The sequence below is a fragment of the Mastacembelus armatus genome, chromosome 17 (genome assembly GCF_900324485.2).
Source record: "Mastacembelus armatus chromosome 17, fMasArm1.2, whole genome shotgun sequence".
Lineage (NCBI taxonomy): Eukaryota > Metazoa > Chordata > Actinopteri > Synbranchiformes > Mastacembelidae > Mastacembelus > Mastacembelus armatus.
The window spans coordinates 23,545,443-23,571,484 of record NC_046649.1 but is presented as its reverse complement, the minus strand read 5'-3'; the positions used below and the strand labels follow the sequence as shown (position 1 = coordinate 23,571,484).

Genomic DNA, 26,042 nt, shown 5'->3' with positions numbered 1-26,042 from the left:
TAGTACAGCAGTAATGGACGTAGTACAGCAGTAATGGACGTAGTACAGCAGTAATGGACGTAGTACAGCAGTAATGTAGTACAGCAGTAATGAACATAGTACAGCAGTAATGTAGTACAGCAGTAATGAACATAGTACAGCAGTAATGTAGTACAGCAGTAATGTAGTACAGCAGTAATGGACGTAGTACAGCAGTAATGGACGTAGTACAGCAGTAATGGACGTAGTACAGCAGTAATGGACGTAGTACAGCAGTAATGGACGTAGTACAGCAGTAATGTAGTACAGCAGTAATGGACGTAGTACAGCAGTAATGAACATAGTACAGCAGTAATGAACATAGTACAGCAGTAATGTAGTACAGCAGTAATGAACATAGTACAGCAGTAATGTAGTACAGCAGTAATGAACGTAGTACAGCAGTAATGGACGTAGTACAGCAGTAATGAACATAGTACAGCAGTAATGTAGTACAGCAGTAATGGACGTAGTACAGCAGTAATGGACGTAGTACAGCAGTAATGGACGTAGTACAGCAGTAATGGACGTAGTACAGCAGTAACGTAGTACAGCAGTGCTAATTCTGTAGAAGGGGTGAAAACCCTCTGAGGTTTAGTTCATTCAGGGACGAGCAGGAAGTTCATTGTCAGATAAATATTATCTTCACAACAGTAATGAGGAAGCTGAACCTCATCTTTCATTGGAAGGTTTAATACTTAGATGTTTATCCATTCAGCTTTACTCTGTTGGCGTATAAGGTTTGATGGGCTTTTAATCTGGAGTTTGTTCCTTCCAGTTTGATGGTGTGAAAATGCCCTTCACACCATCTTTCAGGTCCAGAGAACAATCGGCAGAACAAACCTGTTTTTGAAAAACTGCTGCACATCCCTTCATGGTTCATGGCTGCTTTCTGAGTTCTGCTGCAGTTTTCTGTGACCTTTGGGAAAATTATAGTCTTCAGTCTCCATCATTTTCCTTTTTATTCAGGCTGTGTTAAAATATTCTTTGCCGTTAAAGTTGTTAGCACGTCCTTATGAATAACTCAGGAAGCAGTTTCAAGGCTTTCAGAGACACACTTATCTTTCGTTAAAGAAATACTCAGGACCCTCTACAAGCCCAGCATGTTTTGACCCTGCTGTGACCTTTGTCAGGCAGTAACACACTCAGTGTTCAATATTTTTTATTTAAGAATCAAACCTTCAGCAAAAAGTTTTTCTTTTTTCAAATAAAGTTTATGAGGTTTGTTGGTTTAGTTACTTCTAGTCTGTGTGCAGGTGCTTTAATTCACTGGGCTCTTTCTGCTGGTCCTGTTGCACCTGTGCTAAGTGATCACAATGAAGAAACAAACTTTTTCAGATTTCACATGTGCATTAACGTCTCACACCTCACCCCCCCCTCAGCGTTTCTAAACAGATCTAGTTTCTCCTCCCTATCGTCCTCTTCCTCCTCCTGCCTCTGGGAAACTTGAACCCTGGGATTTCATCTGACTCTGTTTCCATTTCCTCCCTTTGCCTCCCCTACATCAATATTTAAGTGAGAAATACTGAGTTTCCACTGCCTCCACAACAAATCATCACCATCTACAGTTGGATCATGATTCAGTTTGAATCACAAGGCAAAAAGTGTTTATTTATTAATATATTGTATATTTAATACATGGTCATTTAATGCTTTAGCATAAACCATTGAATAAACATTGTCATGAATAATGTATCAAACTAGAAATAAGTGAATGACTTGATTAAGAGAGTCAGAGTCGGGGCAGCTCTTGTTCAGCATTTCATGGATGTCAACAGAGGAAAACAGGCAGTAATTCAGCCAAGAAGTTGTACAGACCCACAGAAAGTTTTCTAATCTGCTGCCAGAACCTCACCGTCTGCAGACGACTGTTAAAAATGATTCATACGACTGGGATCTTATCTGCTGGGTTAGACTCTGGTTGGTTCAGGTTCAAAACTACAGAAAGATTGTGGTCATGACGATTAGTGATCATAAATAGAATTATGACTGGTTGGACCCGGTTGGTCTAAGAGTCTTTCCCAGTCCAGGTCAGACTCTTCAGTCTTAATCCAGATGTTCCCATAAAGATTTGGTTTTTTGGCAGGAGCATGAACACATCGACAATACTAAACCAAGAAACATGACAGAACTGATCAATTCCCTCCATCATGGGAAATTACACTGCAGGCTGCTGGTTGGCGTCCATGTTTGTTTTGGTGTCCGAGCTGGCTGGCGTCCATGTTTGTTTTGGTGTCCGAGCTGGTTGGCGTCCATGTTTGCTCTGGTGTCCGAGCTGGTGTGGTCTCACAGGATATTCCCGTGGACGGTCATTGAACGGTCAAGTCAGTTGTCCACAGCGCTGATTCTCTCGCCAGGTGTGTGTGCTCCTTCCTGACGGTCAAGGACTTAAAAACTTGAGTTAGCCAGGTGTGTCCTGTCCACCCGTCACCCGTCAGGTGCTTCCTGTCCACCTGTCAGGTGGTACCCGATCTGTTTTACCACACGTTTCTTTGTGGCGTTGACGACTTTATGCAGGTCACAGAGTCTTTGTCTCTGTGTTAAATGTGTCAGTCACTTTCTCTTCACAAATAAGAGAGACTTTGAGAAGGACTCCTTGTTTTTTCACTTGTATCCAGTCATATAATCCCACTGACAGACGGCGGGGCCCGGCCAGGACTCCAGGCCACATGGAGAACAAAAAGAGTGTTTTTTATTTTTGTTTTAAAGCAGTATAAATTTAGCTTTCTGTCTGGCCTGGACAAGGCAGAACAACAGGGAGGCTGAAAATTTATGGGTCATCATCTGTTTTTGTGCATGCACCCTTCAAGGTTCAAAAGCAGGACGTGGTAATGCAAGTCAATGAGCCCACCAGGCATCGAGAGCCATGATTTTCAAAGCAAGCGAACACTTTGGCCATTTGCAGAACACATAATAGTTTCTGTTTTTGTGAAAAATGTGTGAATGTGACCCAGCCTGCCGACCGTGGCTCGTTATGTGAGGGCTTTCTGGGTTTGTCACTTTGAGAGTTGGAGCTGGTGAAGTCATGATTCTTCATTTTTACTGCTCACAGCTACACTGGGTCCAAGTCAGATTTATCTCTTTGGCCTAAGTCTCACTTACGGGTTTCACTGGACTTTGTTTGGATCAGAAAATCCTAAAAATATTAACCAGCTGCAGTAAGTATCAGCCTGGCAGGAACAGTAGTCACAGGCCCCAATAACTATTTCATAATAACCATATAGTGCAGAGTGGAAATTAATAATCCATTAGTCGACTGACAGAAGAGTCATTTTTGATAATTGATTACATACTTAACTTGTTTTGACATGGGCTGCCCTGGGCATGTAAAAGTCCCCTATGTTTCCTGTAACCACAGAATTTGTCATCAGTTTGTGTCTTGTGGTTGTTTTGTCATTTTTTTAGCCACTTTGTTCCTATTTTGACTTATTTTTCATGAATTCATCTGAATTTATGCTCCTTTTTCATGTTTGGGTCACTGTCAGTTTCTAGTGGTTTTGTATCTCCATGGGTTTAGCTAGTTTTTCTCCTGCACCTGTAGAGTCAACACCTTTTGGCCTCTGAGGGACTTTGCTTTTAAAGTTGCGTTCAGGGCCACAGATGTTTTCATCTTGTTAAAATGTCTGGTTCCAAACACATTGTCCTGCTGGTCCAGGTGTCTGTGAATGGATGCGGAGCTGGTTTGTGTCAGCACATTGGTCTGAAGTGCCTCTGTTCTGATCTACAGTCCTTTAGAGACCGAGCCGAGTTTCTTATCTGATTCCACTCGCCCAGGTTTCACTAGGAACATTTTCTCTCAGCCTCTGCTCCTTATCGCTCTCCTTCAGGCCTTGCTTCCAGCTCGCTCAAATCAAACATCCTGTGACTTCACAGGCTCGACTTTATTTGTTAACGTTTCTCATGTCCAAGGACGGCGATGCATTGACACCTCACGCTGGCGTGCTAACGATCCGCACGCTCGTGTCTGACCCCAAAAACCGGCGCGTTGAGACGCTGTTGTCAGGCCCCTGACTGACGGTGTGGAGGGAGAACGCCGCTGTGGCTTTCATCTGCCTGTCAAAGGCCTGGGAATTAATCAGGAGCGCTGAGGGCGCTCTTTAATCTTGTAGATTACGCTCCTCACAAACAGTGGAGATTAAACTACACAGCACTCCTGGAGGTGAGATTTGCTGTGTTTGTGTCAACACTTGATGATGGAAGTTCAGGAGAAGGAAAATAGAACCATCAGCTGTCGGCGTCTCCCCGGTTGAATCATCCGTGAAGATAAAGTCGCTTTTGCTTTGATTGAAGCCAAAGACATTTCAGTCGGGGGGTTTTAGAAGAAGCTTGACTTAAACTTGTCATTTCTTCTTCTTAATGCAGCAAACCTGTGTCATCTGTAGGTCTGATGTGCTGCCTCGCATCGTGGCCTCAAACCAAGTGTTTGAAGCAGCTGAATTTTCTCTTCAGTTGATGTTGATTCCTCCAAATGTTGACACATTGTCTGCATGACAGCACTGATGTGTAGTCATTTCTGCTACTTGAGTAGTTGCAGTTGCTGACCCTGAATATTAACCTGGCATGATGCATGAGGTGATAACCACTGCCTCAAATGCCTTTTCTAGACCAATGCATGAATAAAGACCTGAGGCAGAGGTTAGTCTGAATCGTTCTGTATCGAGGGGCTGACAGCCCACTGGTAATTTATGAATTAACCCCAGAAAAGACGTTTGTTGTCTCTGTTTTATTAACAGATGATTTCTATTACAGATTCTCATTTTAGACCTTCTATAACCAGTTCTGATTGTTTAACGAAGGCCCGCAGGTCTCTGTGTGACCTCTACAGAGAATCTGTTTCAGCTGGACCCAGGTTAGTGTTCCTGTCATGCTGAGACGCTTTGAGCTCTCCTGCTTCTTGTGCTGCATCACATTTTCCTCTGAACACAGAGGCCGGTAACCTGAGCCGCTGCAGACAGGCCCCATTAGACCGAGCGGCATCTCGTCTTTATCAGAATGAAGGGCAGTCCCAGCTGCTGACAGACGTGCGGCCGAGCCTGTGGGAGGTGCAGCTCTTTGCGTGGTCTTACCTGGTCAGGTGCAGTGGCTTTACAGAGTCCTGGTTACATTTTTAGTAAAAATAATATCAGCCTGCTTGACTTGTTATATTTATTTAAAGAAGACGTGAAGGTGTGACGAGGCAGTCCTACCTTTTCCACTCAGAGTCCATGTCTGAAGCCGTTTGACCACAGTCATGCCGTCTTTTTGTACCTACCTGAGGCGCAGGGTCCTGAGGAGGTACAGGCAGGTGCCTCGAACCGAGGGCGACGGAGCCTTCAACTACAGCCGAGCCTCAGATCAGAGAGTCCTGCTGCGCTCTGGTAGGTCGAACACTGACCTGCAAACACATCACGCTTTATTTAGGCTCAGATTTTAAACTGGTGTGTTGTTTATTTCAAGCAGAGAGGACGTTGGATAGAGAAAACCAAGTGTATCCTTACTGCTCTAAGAATAAACGGGAACATGAAAAAACTGTCAGCTACCAAACATTGGCACCAGGTGTCTGGTCAGATTTATAATCTCGTCTTTAAACAGGATGTAACTAGAGAAATGTGGCGTCGTGTCAGAAGGTTTTAACAACAATAAGGTGTTTGAGCTTCAGCAGCTGGGCAGCTGTCCACTTGGTTTGTGAGCTGAGTGTCCAGGTCTCCTCTGTGGGAATCAGTGAAGTATGAAGACAACTGTTAGTGCTGCAGTGTTTAGATGTTTAGAACATAGAAATATGGTGTATAGATTTACACATTGAAACTTTGCTCTTCATGTTTCCAATGAAACGTCGGCTCAGGCAGGAGTGTGTGGTTGCAGCTGGATGCTCAGGTTCATGCATCATCTCTACTGAAGCCATGATCCCTTAGCCAGAATGGCTTTGATGTAGTTTGGAGCAACTGTTGTTTTCTGCCACTTACGCCTCAAATAAATTGCCTGTTGCTGAGTGTGGGCAACCTGTGGCCCTTTAAGGCTGCACGGTTACGGACTCGACTCGTCTCGGCTCTACTCGACTTTTTGGTTTTCCAAGTTGTGCTCGGTACCTGCCGCCTTTTTACTGGGGTACGACCTCTGCTCAGCTTCCAAGTGAGCTGAGGCGAAACCAAAAAGTGAAGTGCTAACACCGCAGGCTGCTGATTCGTCAGTGCAGTGGCGTGTTATTGTGTGACAGGGGATGTGCCCAGTGAATCCACCATTTTTAAATAACCACCTTTTTGGGTTTATTTTCAGTCTTTGCTGCATCTTCCCAAACTAAATTTGCCTCCTTGCTGCGACAAACATCCACAAACACTAAACTAAAATCAGTGGTGGGAGATGAGTTGGGCAGGTACCAGTCAACGGAAAAGAACCAGCGTGAGTCAGAATAAACTACAGTGTGTGTCCAGTTCATTGTTGTTTGACTCTGCACGTGGGATTTGTTGACAAGACAAATACACAATATGCCTTTTACGTTTCATATGTTTCAGTCTTTAACTTTCAGATTCTGTCTGGGACTTTGTTTTTCAGACAATTTCTAATATTTTCCTCTTTTTGATGAGGAGGCAGAGTTCACCTCCAGGCATTAAGTGGTATTAAATCATAATTACACACACACACACACACCTTCAGTCAGACACTTAAAGCACACTCTCATTAAGGCTGATTCATTTTCACCCTGAGTGGCTGTGGAGCAGCGAATCAGAGGCAGAATAATGAGGATGGAAATAGAGCGCTGTCATTACACCTCCATCCTCGGGCTGATCCATCTGTTGTCTGTGAACGCCCCGTGCACGAGGAGCTGCAGCCTCGCAGGTGTTTGACTGCATCTTCAGTGTCTCTACAGTAAACACACACACACACACACACCGTGACTCAAAAAGAGCGTGTGTGTTTACATTCATCCATCTTCACCTTTGCAGGTGCAAATAAGCAGGTTGTTGCTGTGGGGAAGCAACGTACTAAAGATATTTTCAACCCAAAGACTTTTTATTTGACTTGATCTCTCAGATCTGATGACTTTGGATTGATCCCTGAAGTTATATATTATCTTTGCAAAAGACAAGAGAAGAGCAGGAAGCTGGTGTCGTTGCCAGATTCACATCCATGTTGGCTTGTGTTGAAAACAAAATCAAAGCGACGAGCAGCATCTGACGAGTCTAACACCGACTGCAGCAGAAATACTGTTACATTAAAATATCCGGTCAAAGTGGAGATGATAGAGACTCTTCATTTATTTATTTAAGTGCACGGCTGCTGCCTCGGACACACGGTGACAAAACATGGACCTTTTTTCCAGGCTTTGATGAGAAATATTACCTTGTCACGTGATTGATATAAATGCCTGGCACCACAGAATGAAAACACACAGTATTTTCTGATTCATATTCCTGCTCCTTCAGAAAACATTTACTCTTCTTAGATATTAGTGTTCGACACAGTCTTCTGATCAGTAGGTCTTTTATGGACAGAAATATTGGTTCTCCAAGTGATTATTTTATTTTTTTTAAAGTTTCCACACAGACTTCTTCAGCTGTGAGAACATTAAGCAGCTGTAACACTTCCTGCCTGCAGGGGGCGTTGTTTTCATTGCAGCAGGTTTTGTTTTCCAAGACTGTTTTCTAGCTGCAGGTCTAAACGTCTGCAGCTGCTGCTTTTCTGTTCTGGAGCTGCAGACGTTCCATGACCCTTGTCATTCGTAGAGAAAGTGACACGGTGCTGCAGCTTCTCTGTCGTCGCTTCCTGTGAAACGCCCTCAGCTTCAGCTGTAGGGGTGACGCTTTACAGAGACCTGGACTGACTCCAAGACAGCTTAAACTGTGGACGGCCGATTGCACGAAACGTTAGTTTAGTGTGTCTTCATGTGAAAGAGCTCAGAGAGTTTTGCACGGGTTGATGCGTCATGGCGTCATTTACGTCACGAGCGTAGCTGTGGGCGGAGGGCGTGACGTGGACATTGAACCGTTTTAACGAGTGAGTGGACTCTGGAGGGTTGGTAATTGGATTAGTCAGTGTGACATTATTCTTCTACACCACTGACACTGTTATACACAGAGCAGGAGCAGTGGTGACTGCTTTCATTTTCTAATTGCTTCATTCAATAACTCCAAGCTCGAGCGGTAATGTTGAGTTATTGTGTCGGTACCTGTTTTCTGCTGGATCAAGAACTCGGATCAAGACACGTGACCCTGTATCAGACAGAACTGAAAATGGGTTTTAGCGCTGTAACTTTTTTTTTTTTTGGATTGTTTAGTGTTTCATTTCTAATTAAAGCAGCAAATCGTCACATTTCCACTGAAGGCCGAGGCTGTTTGGTGATAAATGGCGTTAATTTAATCGATTATAAAATCTGTATTATCAGCATTATTGATTACTGTCAGCCAGCTAATTGACTAAGCTTTGCAGCACTAACACTGGCACCATCAAATTCGTGCAAATGAGAAATCTCAATTCGAGAGTTGAGCGAGTTCCTCGTAGCTGCAGCCATGATGGTGACAAATGTTTCAGCTCCACCAAATCACAGAAGGTAGTTGCAGCAGCACCACACACCTCAGCTCCACCTCATGTCCGACTCCTGTCCATAATCAGCTCCTCGGGTCTTCAGGTTCAGAGCTGGTCACACTAACACCCCCACTCTCTGCCCTGATGAATGATTAACGCCTCACCTCTGGGGAGCTGACAGGCCACTGATACGAGCCTTAATGAAGCTTATTCATCTCCAGACTTGGACAGAAATAAACTCCACGGCTCAGCTGACAGACTCCCACTGCACCTTCACATCACAGACGGACCTCAGACAGCACTGGGTCACCTCAGCTTCACCTCAACTTTCACTTTACTTCAGCCTGTTTCTTAACTTCTAAGCTACAAAGACAGGAAGTCCAAATTTGGGAATAGAACAATAGAAATCAGCCTCAGAACTGAACGCACTTTATCTGATGATGATGATGATGATGATGATGATGTGAGATGGATATGAAAGGTCTCTTATAAAGCTGAGTAAGGTGACCTTGAGTGGAAAGAATCACTGGAAGAACTACATGTCCACTGAACAATGAGGACAAGAATCAGTTGATGGTATTGACCTGGATAAAGTTCAAGACGGTCTTTGGTGAAGTGAGAAAAGCACATTTCTTCAAATGTCAGTGAACGCATCACGGTCAGATCAGTTCCCACTGCGACTTTAACTCTTTCACTGCACAGCTCGGAGCCACCGCTGCTTAGTGTTGACTGCTGCTCACACTAATTCACGTTAATCAATAGGGGATGAGTTGAGTCTACAGTAAGTTCGATTGTTTCAGCCTTTCCCTGAGTGTTTGGCAGCCATCAGCTCGTCAGGCTTCAATTAGCAGATGAAAGTTTTTCATATTGACATGTTTGCTCCCCCCTGTCTGCTCCAGATGTTTTCACTGTCAGGTTTCCTAAGTGGGCTGTAAGGAGAATGAAGAGCTGTCTCACGTTTCTTAGACTTCCTTTTGAAGGCTTGTCAGGCGTGATGACAGCTGAACATCAGAAGGTCGGGGGAACCTCTGCTCAATCTTCCTGTGTTTGCTGTTTGTTGCAGGAGTTTGTGGCTGTTGTGGGCCCCTGAGGCCACGATACAAGCGCCTGGTGGACAACATCTTTCCTGAGGACCCCAAAGTAAGTACCTGCAAACATTTCCTTATGTCCCTGCCATTGTATAGTCCTACTGTGGAAGTCTGATGGATTACAGATTAGATTAGATTAGATCCTGCATCAATGTGTTAATCCAGGTTAGGTTTTAAACCCATGGTGCTGTGAGATGAACAGTCCAGTTAACTCTTGAGTGAAGCTTCCTGTGTGGTTTGGATCTGCTGGTTCTCATTCAGGTTATGACGGTGGTTGGAAGCAGGAAACCCAGAGCGTAAACGTAAGCGTGTGGTTGTTTGTATGTAGGGCAGCAGACTGCAGACGGCGTGGGCCTTTAGCGGGTTATTAACACTGAGCCCAGTTGTTGTCACAGAACTGTGTGCAGACCCAGCGACACGTGCAGCAGCTGGGAGCTTTCCCACCTCGACCGTGAAGCAACATGAAACCTTCGGCCCTGGATGAATCTGATCACTGAACGTGACACGACTTTGTTGACTGCGCCCGTTTGATTCATTGACCCCTGTTAATTAAAACACTAATTGAGCGCGGGGCTTTGGTTCGTACGTAAGGGAGGGATTTTTCTTGTTTTGCTTTTTTCCCCCTCCCACCGTATCTCCTCACGGCCCTTTGGTCTAAGAAAACAGGTGCACTGCGAAATTGAAATGTTCCAGTGGTGGAGACCTTGTCAAATTAATTATCTGTTGGTGGGAGCCTGAGGAATTGGAAACACTCCGGGGACAGCTGGTGTTGAACGAACTCCCTCCTCTCTGTGTGACACCTGACGGCTGCTAAAGTATGTGACACTCCTCTGTAAGTTTCTGGAAAGGCCATTAATCTGAAATTGCCTTCTCATTCTGAGAAAGTGTGGAATGTTTCTGCACTGGCAGGAGCAGTTTTCATTAGTTTTAATGAGGCAGAAGTGGACTCTTTCTTTCTTCCCGTCGCCGGCGTGCAGCATGTGTTTGGTGGATCTCTGCTAATGTGCAGTTTCACTCCGATGTTTCTGAGCAGTGATCTGTGCGGCGCGGGCATTTGTCATCAAAGCCGGAGACGTGAATCAAACACATTCACAGACCATTTAACGTAAGTGTTCGTTTTGTCAGTGTCGCACACGGAGGAGACAGAGGAAATGGAGCCAGAATTTAATGAACTTTACTTGAGTAACTCCAATGTTTCTGTCTTTAAAAGTACACTCACCAAAGTTGAAACTGATCTGTAGAAAGTTTAGATTTAATTTGCTTCTGACTGGAGAGCCGAAAGTGAAAGTGTGTGTATGTATCTCCAGGATGGCCTCAGTAAGTCAGACATGGAGAAGCTGACCTTCTACGCGGTGTCGGCCCCAGAGAAACTGGACCGGATCGGGGCTTACCTGGCTGAGAGGTTGAGCAGGGATGTGGTGCGACATCGCTACGGGTGAGTCCGGTTTTACTCTGATTTCACACAAATCCTGTTGATGTTGGTTTGTCCCTGCACGAAGCATCGACGAGATCAGTGTGAGTTTTAATTTTCAAACCTGCAGTTGGAATAAAGTTGAAACCCATCAGGGGCCTTTCTGTGTGGAGTCTGCATGTTCTCCCTGTGCTTGTGTGGGTTTTCTCCAGGTACTCTGGTTTCCTCCCACAGTCCAAAAACATGTATGTCAGGTTGATTGGTGACTCTAAATTGCCCATAGGAGTGAGTGTGAGTGTGTGAGGTTGTTTGTCTCTATGTGGCCCTGTGATGGACTGGGGACCTGTCCAGGGTGGACCCCTGCCTTTCACCCAGAGAGAGCTGGGATAGGCTCCAGCAGGTCCCTGGGACCCTGGTTAGGACTAAGTGGGTCTAGATGATGGATGTTTACATTTCATTGAATCATTTAGTTCTTTATTTTCCTGGAAACTAATTGAAATGAGTCAAAAATGTTTCTCTTAATCTTCATGTTTCTGTAAAGAAAGTGGCAGCAAAGTGATGATAACGAATCTTATTCCCAGGAGCTGACAGCAAACACCTCTCTGTCCTCCACCTGTAACTGTCCACGTGTCTCTTGGAAAACCACCTGAAACCCTCTGTCTGGATTCAGTGAAGTTGAGACTAGGGCATGTGACATTAGTTTTGTCAGACTGCTGGGATTTAACATGGTCTGGTGTTATTCTCTGGTTAATGACTCTTAAAGAAGCAGTTGTACCTGCATGTTTTAAAAGGTTGGTTCTTTCTTCCATAACACCTTGATGGAACTTTTCCTTTTCTCAGGTACGTGGTCATAGCCATGGAGGCTCTGGACCAGCTACTGATGGCTTGTCACTCTCAGAGCATCAAACCCTTCGTGGAGAGTTTCCTGCACATGGTGGCCAAGCTGCTGGAGTCAAGAGAACCAGACCTGCAGGTCCTGGGAACCAACTCGGTAAGATGGATCAGGAGCCTATTTCGGACCTAAAGGTGGTTGGTTGGTTGCGGCGATGGTGTCACACCAAGCAGATGGTCTGTGCTGTTACTGTTGGTCACCCAGGTCATTGTAATGTGTCCTGCACCGTCAACATTAGATCATAACGGTGACAGAGCTCTCTGATTGGCTGATCAGCTGGAGTCTGTGTGGTGCGTTCAATGACACTTTCTGGTCCACGTGAAGGCGACGTTCATAGACGTGTCCAGCTGGAGGTTGAGCTTTGTGACTCTGACTTGTGTCTGGACTCCATACTGTTGCAAAGACTCAGACTCACAGAGTCCCTCTTATATTCCTGGACTGGAAATGAACTGCCTCCTTTTTCTAAACGCTGCAGCATCAGTTGTTATTTCAGGACAGAGTAAACAGTGGACTCACTAAATATATGGCCACTGATGGTGATAAAGTGCCTCTGTTCTTTTTCCCTAAAGGTTTTAGTGAATTTCATCTCAAACACCATGAAACCCTGGTGTTGTGTTCAAGTGATTATAGCTGGTACACTGTGTTCCTGCTGTTTTTAAAATGTTCCTCCTCTGACTTTGAGCAAACCTGTTATACCTAATTATTTGCTGTTTTCACAGAACAAATCAGCTGCCGGTGTGTTGGTTCAGGTGCTGTGTTAGTGCAGGTTGCTTTGGAGAGAAGGAATTCAGTTTTTGTGACCACAAAGCAAAATCAACATAAAGCTTATACTGATTTCTTACACACACACACACACACACACACAGAATATAAAACACATCACTCCGCTGCAGCCCAGAGGTTGTTGGTGACTAACAGCTAATTTAACTTCCTGCCGGTGGAAACAGTCATACATCACATTATCTGAGCAAATTATTATAAAAATATTATTAGGCTGTGTGAGGCAGCAGCAAATGTCAGCACCATTTCTCCTTCCAAGTCTTCTGAAGTTTTTTCTTTGCCTCCTGTCGTCTCTGCCATTGTTAGCGATCCTTGTGAGCGGGAGGCAGAGCTGAAGGTTTAGATGCCAGAGCTGCTGCATTATTTATGTGTGGTATTTGGACTGACAGAGGAGCAGAGTTGGGAGGATAGATGATGGGAGGCTTGACGACACCACCTTTCAGAGCCGAGACTGTGGTCGTTTGACGTCAGCGTTCGGTTTTCTCGTGTAGCCGAGGAAAACAAAGCATTTGTGCTTGTTCTGACGGGGAATTATCAGTGTAATGAGTTTGTTTGTGATGGCTGCAGAACGCCAGACGCAATTTAGTTGAAAGACTGAAACTGACTGGTCGCCTTCAGTGAAGCCTCAGCTGTGACTAATTAGTTCCAAGCATCAGTCATTTAGGTGTTTGTGGACGCTCCTCTGCAGAGCAGCTCACAGGAGGGCTGGACTTTATCTCCCACAGTCCAGCTGCAGCATTATAGCAAGGGTCAGGGGTCACAGTGCTATAAAACACGTTGGCATCTGTCATCAGGAATAACAACGCTGCTCTCATCAAGTTAATGTCTGTGAGCATGGTGCCACCTTTAAAACCCTCAAGGTCGGAGACATGTAAGAGGAAACGAAGGCGACCAGTAAAATTACGACCACAGCTCGTCCATTAACCTCCATCACGGCTCACAGGGCCACAAGAGAAAAGTTATAATGGATCAGACTGTTTCCAGGCAGATCAGCGAGATGTCCAGGAAAGTTCAGAAACTAAAAACTGCAGCAGGTACAATTATATCTAACAGATATATGCATGTGTCTGAATGTAGTAATAACTGTGTGGTAATGTCTCCAGATACTACAATACCCATGAGCCTCAGCTACTATACTGTGATAGGTAAGAACCTGAACTGTTTCACAGGGCTCTGCTAGCAGCCACATCCATTAGTTTTAATGTGCACAGTTTTGTACCTTTTGCCATTTTATCAATATTTATCAATATTTATCAATATCAATATTTTCCAGCTCAGTTTTATTCTGATTATTCAACCAGGAAAGTTTCATGTCCCTTCAGGACTTAAGGAGCTTCAGCCGTGAGTCGTGTCACACTGTAAGAAAATGAGCCAGACTTTAACCTCTGAAACCTGGACGTCTAAAACTGGTTTGTAACCATGTGCAGGACATAGAAGAAGAAGAAGAACAGGTGTCGCGATCAGCAGCGTGAGATGCTGCATGAATGGTGGCACTGTGGGTTCAGACAGAAATGGAGAAATCGGGTTCGGGTTCGGTCATGAAGGTCAATAGTCGGGGGACGGGTCCAGCACGAGGGACGCGCAGTAAAAACCAGCTCGGGTCGTGTTTGGACAGAAATATACATCCCCATCCATGCTCTCACATCCAGAGTCCAGCTGCCCGGACTGTGGTTTGTAACTTTCCAGCAAATGTGAGTGAAATTGTGTCGTAACTTTTGAAACACTGTGCTGAAACAAAACCTCATGGGTGCAGGAGATAAATCATTCTGAGAAGTTCTACCAGGGTTTTCCACTTTGGAGACGTGCAACATTTATCACCTTTAATGCAGCTCTTTTCTGTTTGCACGCTGCCTGGCACATGTGTTAAAGCTTCAGTGTAAGTGTGTGTCGGCCAAATCTGTCTGCCAGTTAACTTTATCTCATCGAATTGGCAGACTGTAACGGATGGAAGTGGCTCTTCCTCCACTCCATCTCAATGGAAGAGACTCATCGGTCCGACCCAGACGCTCGGAGCCGCTGAGTCGGACTCGCAGGGGAGTTTAGGTGTCGGCTGGTTTAGCCCGTGGACGCAGCTGTGTGTACGGACTCTAGATGCCTTTTAGTGTTTATTTCGTCTTTATTTAACCATATGAAGGTTTTTACAGTCGCTAAGGAAACATAATGGTGAGCACTGTGCATCTTCAGGTCCTGGTCAGATGTGATTTACGTTTGTGTTTAAACAGAACAGAGATGACGCTGGTTTTCTTTTATTTTGCCCAGTATGCGTCTGTCTGATGCTTCTCACATGGGTTGTTCCAGTCAGAGGTGAGAGGTTGGGTGGTGAGAGACGTCTTCCGCCCTGCAGAGAGCTGTTTGAGACACTTTTAGGTTTAAAAACTGAGTTGGTGCAAACTTTTCCCCCCCGTGTGCCTTGAGGCAGTTGAGTCACAGCTTTACAGGAGGTTTCTTGATGGTGGCACAAACGACTGCTGAGGGAAAAACCAGCTCCCAGTGTAACCATTAATGGGCCGGGCAGGTCTTCATCATCACCACTGAGTCAGGGAGCATCAGCCTGTTATGACTGTCTGGGCAAATCCCACTTCTACTAAAAGTTTCCCTCACACGGCGCCTTAGTCCTGTCCAAACTTAATGACAGGTTAAAGGCCTGGGCTCAGGTTGCGGACTGTGCCTTAGGGATGTGTGACTGCAGTCCCCCTGTTATGTTCCCAGTCTGCATAGAGAAGTGAAACCAGTCCATTTTAATTTTAATCCTTTTTTTTTTTTTTTTAAATTACCTGAGGGAAGCAAAACAAACCGAGCTGGTGTTTGTCTCGTTTAGCTGTTTTTGTGAATCCTAACTGCGTAGCCACGAGGCGTCGATGAGGCACGAGGCCCGTCTCTTTTTGATTAGTCTTATTTACATGATGAACCAAACAGAATTACCCTTCACTTAAAGCACTTATCCTCTCCTCTCTCCTGCTCCAAGACTGTGCTCAGTTTGCCTCAGGTGCTTTTTAACATGTGTTGATGCTGAAAATGTTGGAAAACAATATATTTTATCATTCGTCCCCTTTTACCACAGCAACCGCAGAACCTCGCCTGTTGTTTTACATAACCTTAATATATAGAGACTTCTGACACACGAGCCTTGAAGTTCCAGAGTGTTTTATTACTTTTATTTAACTTTATAGAATAAATGACATCAATCACAGTTACAGCTGTGTGTCCAGTGTGTCGTTTGTTTTCTTTTGCTAGTGTGTGAAACAGAAATAGTTTTTTGATTGAGTCAAACCGAACTGAACCCACCGGGTGCCCCTGCACGATGCCCACACTTGAGTCGTGACCATAGTTTCCCCTCAGCACCTCATAAACAGGACCCAGTAATTAGTCCCCACCCTCCCAACTACGTGTGACGCCTGGATTCCTTTGTAACACGTGTGAGATGCTGAGAGGAAACCACTCTCCTGTGCACCAGCTGCCCAATAGCTCCTTCCATCTGAGCCATTACCTCCAGGAGAGGTTAGGTGCAAAACGAGGGGAAATTACCAGCTGGAACGCCAGTTTTGCCACCGCTGTCGCAGCGTGCAGAGGCAATTTGTTGCAGTGGACAATGATGGGGTGGTGGGAAATGCTACTGAGCCCAGCAGACAGACAGCAGGCCTCTCCAAAGGACACTCTGCACTTGTTTGGAAGGAGGAAATTACAGGCTGGTCAAAATGGGGTCGCTCTCTGATGGTTATTATCATTATCCAGTTCATGACCCTGTGGGAATATGGTGGTGTTTTTTATTTTGAGCCACTGGGAACGTTCTGCGTTCATTGTGTTACTGGTGACACTGCAGAGCTCGAGCAAAGTGTCTGTTTTTGTCTCCCCATTGTTCAGAGTTGAAAAGTCACGATTAGCAGCTTCACAGCCAAAACAAAGTCCGAGCTAATTTCTCTGTTTGCCGGGCTGAACGACCCTTAAAGCCCATTAATGGGTTTTGCCGCGGTAGTGAGTTGTGTAGACACAGTATTGGTTAGTGTCTGACAGGCTGTAACACTGAGTGTGAACCTTCCTGCTAAGCAACAACCAGTAATCCCAGTTTCATCTTCTCGCTCTGAGACGAGCGGCGCTAACGTTGTTGTCCTCCTTCCAGTTTGTGAAGTTTGCCAACATTGAGGAGGACACCCCCTCCTATCATCGGCGCTACGACTTCTTCGTGTCCCAGTTCAGCGCCATGTGCCACTCTACTCACGAAGATCCAGAGACCAGAACCAGGTAAGAGGACTAGAAAAGCCACCTCATCATTTTAAACTACGACTCATTAGAAATCCCTCATTTCTCAAGCGTAAACTGAAAGTGGCTTCATCGGTGCAGCTGGTGCTCACGAGTCTTGAGTGTTCAGGGAAACACTATGACATTAGACAGGTGATCTTTTATCAGCAGTTAGATCCAGCCCCTGTAATATTCCCACAGTTGATTTGTTGACGACTTATTGAATCTCTAGATTGTGCATTATTCATATATAAATATGTGTACAGACTGTTTCCATTCCCTGATTGTTATATAAACTAAATATAGCTGCAAATACAGAGTGATGAATAGTTTAATTTCACTCCTCAGCTCCCTGGAGTGGCTGTTAGCTGCGTTTACATTCATGCCAAAGCAGCTGATTGATCGTTGATACTATGGGCGGTTTCTTTGATTAGTTCCTTTCATTTGCTGAAACAGAGCTGGGCTCGGACAGATCGGCCGCTTCGGTCAAAGCTGCGGGTTTTCATTTCATCTAAAACACGCAGCTTTAACCGAAGCAGCCGAGTCACGTTTCCTTTTCACTCCTAAAGAACGGAGAGTCTGCTCCCAGTCTCCTCCTGTAATGGTGATGGATTGGACTAATAGCACCTCAGGCTGACGGGAGGGGCTGGAGTACAGTCCCAGCTAGTGCAGGTCATGTCCCGCTTGGATCCCTGAATACAGGGTTAAATATATATCCCCTCCTGATCCATATTTCATGGCCTTCCCTCCCTCTGAGACAGCACTGCAGGAGAACCTCTGGTTTTAAAGACATGAGGAGGATGAAGTGAAGTGTTTGCCAGTGGTTCAGCTTAAATAATGTGATGTAAAGACAGGTGGGCTCACCTGCCTGTAATGTCTTCATCACTGCCTGTGTTAGAGCTTTATCTCCTTGGGATGATTAGGATATGTACAGTAAACCCCCCAAAATTCACAGGGTTTACGTTCCTAAACATTCTCCCGAAACACTTTCATTTCAGTTCAAACTCAGCTTAATAATATTAGTAAATGAAGCAGTGACCTGAATTAGTAAATGATATTGTTCTTAATAATTTAGCGTTAAAACCCAGGAAAAATTATATATTGACACAATAAAAGCCATAAAAAATTGCGGAGGATATTTGAGGTTTATTAGTTAAATGAGGAAAACGACCGAGGCGGCAAACTGAACCGTGACTTCACGGGGGTCGACTGTATCCTCGGTCTTTGCTGGTGTAGGTTTAGGTTTTACCCCGTCTAATAATTAGTTGTATGTTACCTGATGGGGGGAGGTGCAGACACCAGTCACAGTCTGTGAGAAGAGGATCCACTGAGAGTGACTGATGGGTAAGATGGAAGCTGAGGAGAATAACACGGGTGTTAGTTGGAAAAGCATCAGAGGAAGCCTCACGTTTCTTCAGAACAACACAGTCTAGTAAAAAAAACTAAAGCCTGGAAGCAAAGATGTAAATGGATGTTATTTGGATGATTTTCCTGTCGTACATGTGGCACCATTTGCCATAAACACCACTTTTCCTCTTTCAGGCGTAATTCAGTGCAGTCAACAAACACGACCCACCCACAGTGCATTGCTGCTGCTCCAACTGTAATATGTTACATCCTGCTTAAATGTGCCGGTGTCTGCTGATCTGAGTGTCAAGCTGCTGTGAGCGTTTGTCCTTGCAGTGATAAACAAACACACAGGTTTCCTCTTTATTATTCACTATACATGTGATTTTATTTCTGAACGGAGACAGTTGGTCTGTGGAGGGAGCCACGTCAGGCAAACACAGATTTTCATTGTCTGAAAGACGCAAAGTCTCTAAAGGTCTAAAAATATCTCGGTGGCTGTGTCACTGCGTAACTTTACAAGACGCCTGCTCCCACTGGGACGCCCACCCTCTACCTCCTAATACGGATCAGAACCGTATTAATAAAACAATACCTGAGAGCTTCTCTCTCACATTCATTGTTGGAATAAATTTCCTCCTGCAGTTATTACTGCAGCAGCTGGGGCATGTCTGAGTGTTGAGGTGTGTGATAGTGTTTTTGAATAGAAATGTACTTGTGTGTGCGTGTGTGTGTGTGTGTGTGTGTGTGTGTGTGTTGGCTTGATACCTCGCTGTCAACGTTACGACTCCACACTTTGCTTTTTCCCTGCATTTCATAATTAGCTTTGCTGCCGCCCGACTGTCGGAGGAGAGGAATTCCCAAATAGAGTTTCTCTGATGGTGATTGGTTCAGGCCTCAGGCGAGGTCGTCCAGCCCGTGTTTCGTTTTGTTGCTCGTACAATTTGTTGGCGTCAGACAGAAATGGTGAACGGTGAAGTCAGACTTGCCAGGCGGTGTCGGTATGTTTGTGCTGAAAATGATATTAAGGCAAAGTTGAGATTACACTGAGCTGTTTTTCCTCACAGATCAGCTAAACTGTGGCTCCGCCCTGCAGCTTCACGACATATTCAACAAATTCTTAGACAACAACTGGTCTAAAAGTAGACAGACCTGGGAACAGTTCCCTTAATGTAATTATGGAGCTGTGTGAGGTGAGGAACGTATTCCTGCTGTAGGGAACGTGAAATGGTAGTTTGGGCCATAGATATTATCATAACATTTTATAACAGCATAAATATTGCATAACATTAACATGAATATTAGTGCGTCACCATGGTAACTGCACATGTTAATATGCCAAACGTTGCATAACATTAACATGAATATTAGTGCGTCACTGAATCTCTTCTCCTGGATATCTCACGGTTCTCGTGTGTCCACGTTAGGATCCGTGTGGCGGGGATTAAAGGTCTGCAGGGCGTGGTGAGGAAGACGGTGAACGACGAGCTGCAGGCCATCATCTGGGAACCTCAGCATATGGACAAACTGATCCCATCCATGTTGTTCAACATGCAGGACAGTGACGACCTGGACAGGTACCACACACACATACTGCTATATGAATACACGCACCAACAGTAACGCATGTACACAGTGCTTCCTGTTTTACTGTGACCGATTCTTCTCCATGCTGAGTTTGGACCTTAAATGAAGAGTGGCTTTGGAAATATGTGGTTTTCTGGACCCTTCACCTGTTCTAGTCTGGAGCTGACCTCATTATTGGGCCGTTCAGTCAATCCATTATACAAACTGGTGCCTTTGTCTGGAGGCAATCGAGAAAGTACGTTACTTCACCTACAGCATCAACTTAATTAGACTCCCGACGGGGGTTTAACCCTGACCAGTGTGTTGGTGTAACACAACTCTAGCGCTCAAACATCCCATAATAAGCTGGTGTTTGTGTGACATTTAACGTTGACGCCTGCAAAGAGAGACGAGTCTGGCTCTGACCTGAGTCCTGAGTCTGGATCTGTTTTCGTGTCAGGTGGACGGATATAAACCACACTTCTAATATTCACTAAAGCCCCAAATCCAGGCTTTGTAGTCCAGGTCTGAGGAGTCTCTGCTCTGTGTCCCCTGCTGTTTGAGCTGGGGAAGATTTATAGCAAAGATCTGTGAGACAGGAAACAGGAAACGGTCTCACCTTTACTTCACTTCGTACTTTACCTCTTCCTCCCTTCATCAAGGGAGCAAGAGAACAACATGGTACAAACTGAACAGACAAACATTGATAATGACAGTTTGTTCTTTATATTTTTCTGTTTTTCCTTTTCACTAAGAATAATTTTCTAAAACCTGTGGTGTTAAACATGAAGCAGCAAATTAAAATCTGAACATGTGTGTATACACAAGACAAACACCAATCACCAGTCAGGTAATTACTTATCGTAATCACATGAAATATCAGGATGAGTATCTTTAATGTCAAGATGGCAGAGAAAACAATACTAAATCAAACAGATCTGAATATTCAGTTCTTTATATTTCCTGCTGTCTCTTTACGTTCTTCTTCTCTCCATTCATCTCGTTTTTACCACCTTCTCTCTCTCTTATTCTCCTTCTGTTTTTAATGACCTCTGCTTTCTTCCTCGTTCTCGCCGTGGCTTCCTGTCTCCTCTGCGGCTCATTCAGGTGGTTTCCATGTGAACCAAAAGCTATTTTTGGACCCTGTTTTTTCCGTTTTCTATCCATCCTTGTGTATTGTTTTTTTATTTGCTCAGTCTTCTCTTCCTGAAGCCTGATGGCTCGTCACATGTGAAGGAATGGAGGCTGCTCACGGCAGCACAGTGATGCCCCCTGATGTTGACCAACATAGGGAAGAACAAATAATGGGCATTTAGGTAAAGATTGTGTTTACATATGATTAACAGCTAACACCTGGCTGCATGGGATTTTCCAACCTCACAAATGACCAAGGATCGTCTGAGTGGATTCAGGATCCCTGAGCCAGGAAGGTTCTGTGCAAATCTCAATTTTTCCTGAGCCGTGAAGTTGAAACAGGCCTTGTTGGAACATTATTACAAATTATTATCTGCAGATTTCTTCATGCTTGAATCTGGCAAAAAATGATTTCCTCATGGCCCTTAACTGTTTAGAAAAAATTCAAATTCATTCTTGAAATCTTTAATTTTCTTTCCCTTTTCTTCTGCCCCCATCAGCCCAGTCAGCACATTTAATCCTTCACGGTTTAAATAGAAACACAGCCATCTATCTCATCATCCATATATAATTATTCAGCTTATACTCCGTGACCTCGGGGAACATCTCTGCATTCATGGCAAAGTTCCACTTGTTCCTGGTGGTGTTGGTGCAGAGTGAAGAGCAGATGAAGATGTATGACGACAAAAGAGCTGAATATTTCATCTCCCAGAGGCTGCTGTCTCTGCACGCGTTGCCGTGGCAACCAACGAAATAAAATAAACAAAAGATTTTTCATCCCGCTGTGCGGTCCCAAATGTCCTTTGAGCAAGGTTTCATTGAAGCCGTGCCGGAGATAAACGAACGGGAAGCCCGTCGGCGAAATGCATTACCTTCCAATCATCGGAGTAAAGAGTCCAACCTGCACGGTAATCATCATGATTGTCGTCTGTAATCAGGCTGCACATATCACAGCGTCATGTGAGCCGGTTCATACGTCTGCAATCACACCCGGCTCCGGTCAATCACTGCAAAGTGGAATCACCCTGGAAAAACACACATCATTTTCTTTTTTTTTTCCTCCCTCTTCCCGATGGCGTTCCTGCCTCTGCCACTGGGAATTTACATGAATGATTAGAAGGAAAGCATCGGGTTTTATTTTGAAAAGCAGTCGTGCTCATGGTCAGCAGCACTTTGACCCACTGTGACGTATCATCAGACTGTATGCAGAAATCTGTGGCCTGCTGAGGTTTATGTTTAAAACATTTGGTGACCACCCTGACTGTTCCTGTAGCTCCCACATGAGGTCAAAACTCATGGAGTCATTTATTTCATAATAAAAGTTGTTATATTGAATAATTAGGGTTTAATAATTAACCAGTAAACTGTGTGATATATTATTTCTTAACGAGGGTGAGCTAACGTTAGCAAGTACTTCATCTTTAGCTCCTTTTTTTTCATATAAGCTTTAATGATAAGTACAGAATCTCAGTCACGTTTAATCTCATGTAAATTGTTTTCAGCATTTGTTCTTATTTAATCTTTTAAACTTTTTCATTATCGTTTACTGTTTCTAACTTACTGCTCTGAGTCATTTCTATAGATTTAGGAGGGATTAAGGGTCATTCACTTTATCATTTATAAATGATGAGTCAAGTGATTGTTGCCTGTCCACTCACTGATTTACAATATGTGGTTTTGTGCAGGTGCAGTGAGGATTGTCAGGTTTTCTTTAAGTCCAAACGTCCAGTAAAAGGCAGGTACACGTCCATTTCTGACCTCCCTGCATCGCTGCGATCCATCAGCAGAGCTGTGGCTTGTTAGCGTAATAGTGTGACTCACAAAAACACAGTTGGACGTCGGCCTCAGAGGGAGTAAGTGCCTCCGCAGGAAGAACCGTGTGTTATTGTGTTTGTGTTTTTCTGGGAGAGACAAGAAGCCAAACACAATCTGTTTCATTAATGTTGTTCTCAACACGGCCGTGGCCGGTTCGCCCTGCGGCAACGTGTTGTGGCTTTTCAATCAAGCTTCCTCAGACCTGGCAGGAAGCTGCGGTCAAGGGCGTTTGATTCTGTTAATTGCTTCTCAGGGAGGGCAGACGTGGGCGGCGTGCACAACCCAGAGGTGGAGGCTCGGAAAACAAAGAAACACTTCCCCTGTTTCACAATTAAATGCCTGATTGTCATGTTTGGTAGCGTACACACACGCACACACACACACTGTGCTGTGGTGCAACCTTGAAAACAGTTCTGACCTCTAAATAATTTTCTCCCTGTGCTCCCATAGCTGCACTTCTCTGCACCTTTGTTTCTTTTGGCCTCATCTGCCTGATGAAGTTCTGTAGAACCATCAGGGACACAGGACTAATTTTCTCTTTATCTAGAAAAGCATACAGTACCCAGATGGTATTGAAGTGCTGATTAAATATGGGATGGGAGTCATGTCCTCCTGACACACCGTGACCCTAAGACTATAAGCATGTACCAACATGTTAACCACGTGTGGAGCTCGTACAGTCACGATCATTGGATTGTGACTGTTTTTTGTTCAGATGCTGCTTTTAATTCCTTTCTTCTCTGCCTTGAGGCTCATTAACATCCAAACTGCTTCCTCGTCTTTTGTAAATCCTGATCTGGGTGAAGGATTTAGTTTTAGTTTTTGTCTCTGACTTTTGATGCACCGTAGGTCTGATCATTATAAACCATCATATTCTGCGTACGACTCAAACTGTATGCTCGGGGTGTGATTACCTGCAGGCTGTCCACGTCCGTGAGGGTCAGGGGTGGACGTCTGCACGCAGCCCTGAATTTACACACAGACCATAATGCTCTGACCTGCACAGTGACACAGTCACCCAGTGTACTGTAAACACAGCCGAGTGCAGCCTCTGTTATAAATTATTCATTTATAAATTTGGTCATTATGGTTTGACACACGCTCCGTCTCTGTGTCATTTCTCTGGCATGTGAATAATCACTGCAGGTTTTTTATTTGGAGGGTGATGCACCTATGATGCTTATTAATCACCTGTTAGCAGACGTTCAGAGCAATGCAGCCTGTTTTTGACATGAATGACAAAGATTCCTGACCCGCTGCACAGTCCTGCCTGTCTAATGACTCATTATAATATCACTCTTCTGTGGCTGCAGTTCTCTTTAGTCCTTGGGATGTGTTTACCTCTTTCTGTGTATTGTCCTCCAACAACCAATCTTCCAAAAAAAAAAAAATCTCCAGCTTTCCCTGAGTTTGTTGTGGCCACTTCATTAAACGGCACCAACCTGCCTCGTATTACGGCAGAGATTTTCATTTTTTGTCTCTCATTTCCAGCTTCTAACAAGAAATAAGCATTTAATTTCCCCTCAACTGCCTGTGTGGGCTGACAGTAATTGCATTGTTTCTCTCCTGAGACTGGGCTGCCTACAGTCCATCTGTGACCAGGCTTATTGCTGGGGAAGTGATTTAGTCCTGCATTATTTTATCAATATAACACATAAGGGCAGGCCGCTTTGGTCTGCTGCCAGGACTGAGTATTCTTGGCAAGACAAACTAGTGCACAAGAAGTTTTCTGTTGTATGTGGAGCTGCAGGATCAACCGTGGAACAAAAGGCTAATTGAGACTGTCATTCTGGACAAATTAACATCAGTGGTTGTTTGTTCAAATGTTTAAAAAGCCCACGTTCCCATAGTGTTTACAAGTGTTGAAGTGGACGGTTTAGCAGACGCTGTTCACCTACCAAGCAAAACACAAGCTGGTTTATTTGACTACAGACACGTGCAGCCGTGGGTCCGAGCTGCAGTTTGTCTGTCGACCCGTTACACAGACCCAGTGTTTGTCCTGTGGCTCTGGAACTAACGCGAGTACTTTGCAGATATACTTTCTATGTTTTCTGACCTGTCTTGTGTCTCTCTGGCAGGGTGGGGCACCCCAGCACTCCATCAGTGGCGGGTCAGGATGGCGAGGAGAACCCGGCGGCGCTGGCTGAGAGCTGCTTCAGAGAGCTGCTGGGCAGGGCGGCCTACGGCAACATGAACAACGCCGTCCGACCCGTCCTAGTGTGAGTACCTGAATCTGACTTACACTGAATCAATAGAACTTTAGTCCTGTGAAGAACTGGTATAAGGTGAGATCAGAGAACCCCCCCCCCCCACAGGATGTGTAGCTGGATGAAGCAGCAGAAAGCAGCACACACTTGGAGGGAACCAAATAATAATATAATGCGACTCTGACGTAACAACATGAAAGCAGCTCTGTCAACAGAGACATTAACATTTCAGAAGCATTCACGTGTCAAAGACCATCTGTCAAGTTCAAACCAGAACCACATTTGATCCTGTTTAATACGAACAGCAGGCAGCACCGTTTCCGACCTCGGGATATATTTCCCTCCTTCCGGGCTGCCCCTGGTTTCCCAGTAATGACCATGGGATGTGAAGGTAATGTAATAAGTGAGTCTGCTTCTGTAACGTCGTCGTTCAGAGGTAATGTGCTGCAGAGTTGCCAAATGAATAGACCTTTTCAACTGTTTTAGCATATGGCCATAACTCTGGACTGCCATGAGTCTGGTAGCTGCACATTATATAAGACTAAACTCAAACTCTCTATGCATTGACAGACTGTCTGAGTCTAATGTCCTATCAAAGTGTGGACTTAATCCTGATTATAACTAAATAAGACCCTTATAGACATGTGGGACTGGACCTGTCTGCCTTTGTGTTTTCAGATCCTGTATTTGTTTTGAAGTGCAGGCACAATCTGTTTGTTTTCAGCTGCACAGAGAAATACAACGGATTAAAACAGCCATGAACTAATGCCACATTGATTTGTAATCATAATACACACACACACACACACACACACACACACACACACACACACACGACTTCCTCAGGCTCCCAGCACACAAAGGAAATTAAACGAGCTTTCTTATCATGTGGCCAGCTGCCATGAGAACGCAGCTCAGCGCCGCCGCCCAGTGAGAGAAACTGGGACCCTCCTGGGACCTAAAAAGCCTCATCAACGCTCCTATTGGCCGCTCTGGCCCGCCACTCAGCACGGCTCACGTAAATTGGACAATTACAGAGTAAATGGCCG

At 44.7% G+C, this 26,042-nt stretch overlaps 2 protein-coding genes across 13 annotated transcripts in view; both read left to right on the top strand.

Annotated features, from left to right (window-relative positions):
• Positions 1 to 26,042, top strand: part of LOC113134345 (zinc finger protein 62 homolog) — a 757,491-nt gene that overhangs the window by 354,052 nt on the left and 377,397 nt on the right. The window lies entirely within an intron of this gene.
• Positions 1 to 26,042, top strand: part of efr3a (EFR3 homolog A (S. cerevisiae)) — a 71,206-nt gene that overhangs the window by 18,837 nt on the left and 26,327 nt on the right. For 2 of the 3 annotated variants that reach the window (XM_033325652.1, XM_026313713.2), the window contains exons 1-7: positions 5,225 to 5,375; positions 9,581 to 9,657; positions 10,913 to 11,040; positions 11,857 to 12,007; positions 16,806 to 16,927; positions 19,699 to 19,848; positions 24,865 to 25,005. In XM_033325652.1, coding sequence (XP_033181543.1) covers positions 5,249 to 5,375; positions 9,581 to 9,657; positions 10,913 to 11,040; positions 11,857 to 12,007; positions 16,806 to 16,927; positions 19,699 to 19,848; positions 24,865 to 25,005 — 896 coding nt within the window. In that variant the 5' untranslated portion in view covers positions 5,225 to 5,248. Of the gene's footprint in view, positions 1 to 5,224; positions 5,376 to 9,580; positions 9,658 to 10,912; positions 11,041 to 11,856; positions 12,008 to 16,805; positions 16,928 to 19,698; positions 19,849 to 24,864; positions 25,006 to 26,042 lie in introns of those variants that run through there. The other variant, XM_026313714.2, reaches the window with a different exon arrangement.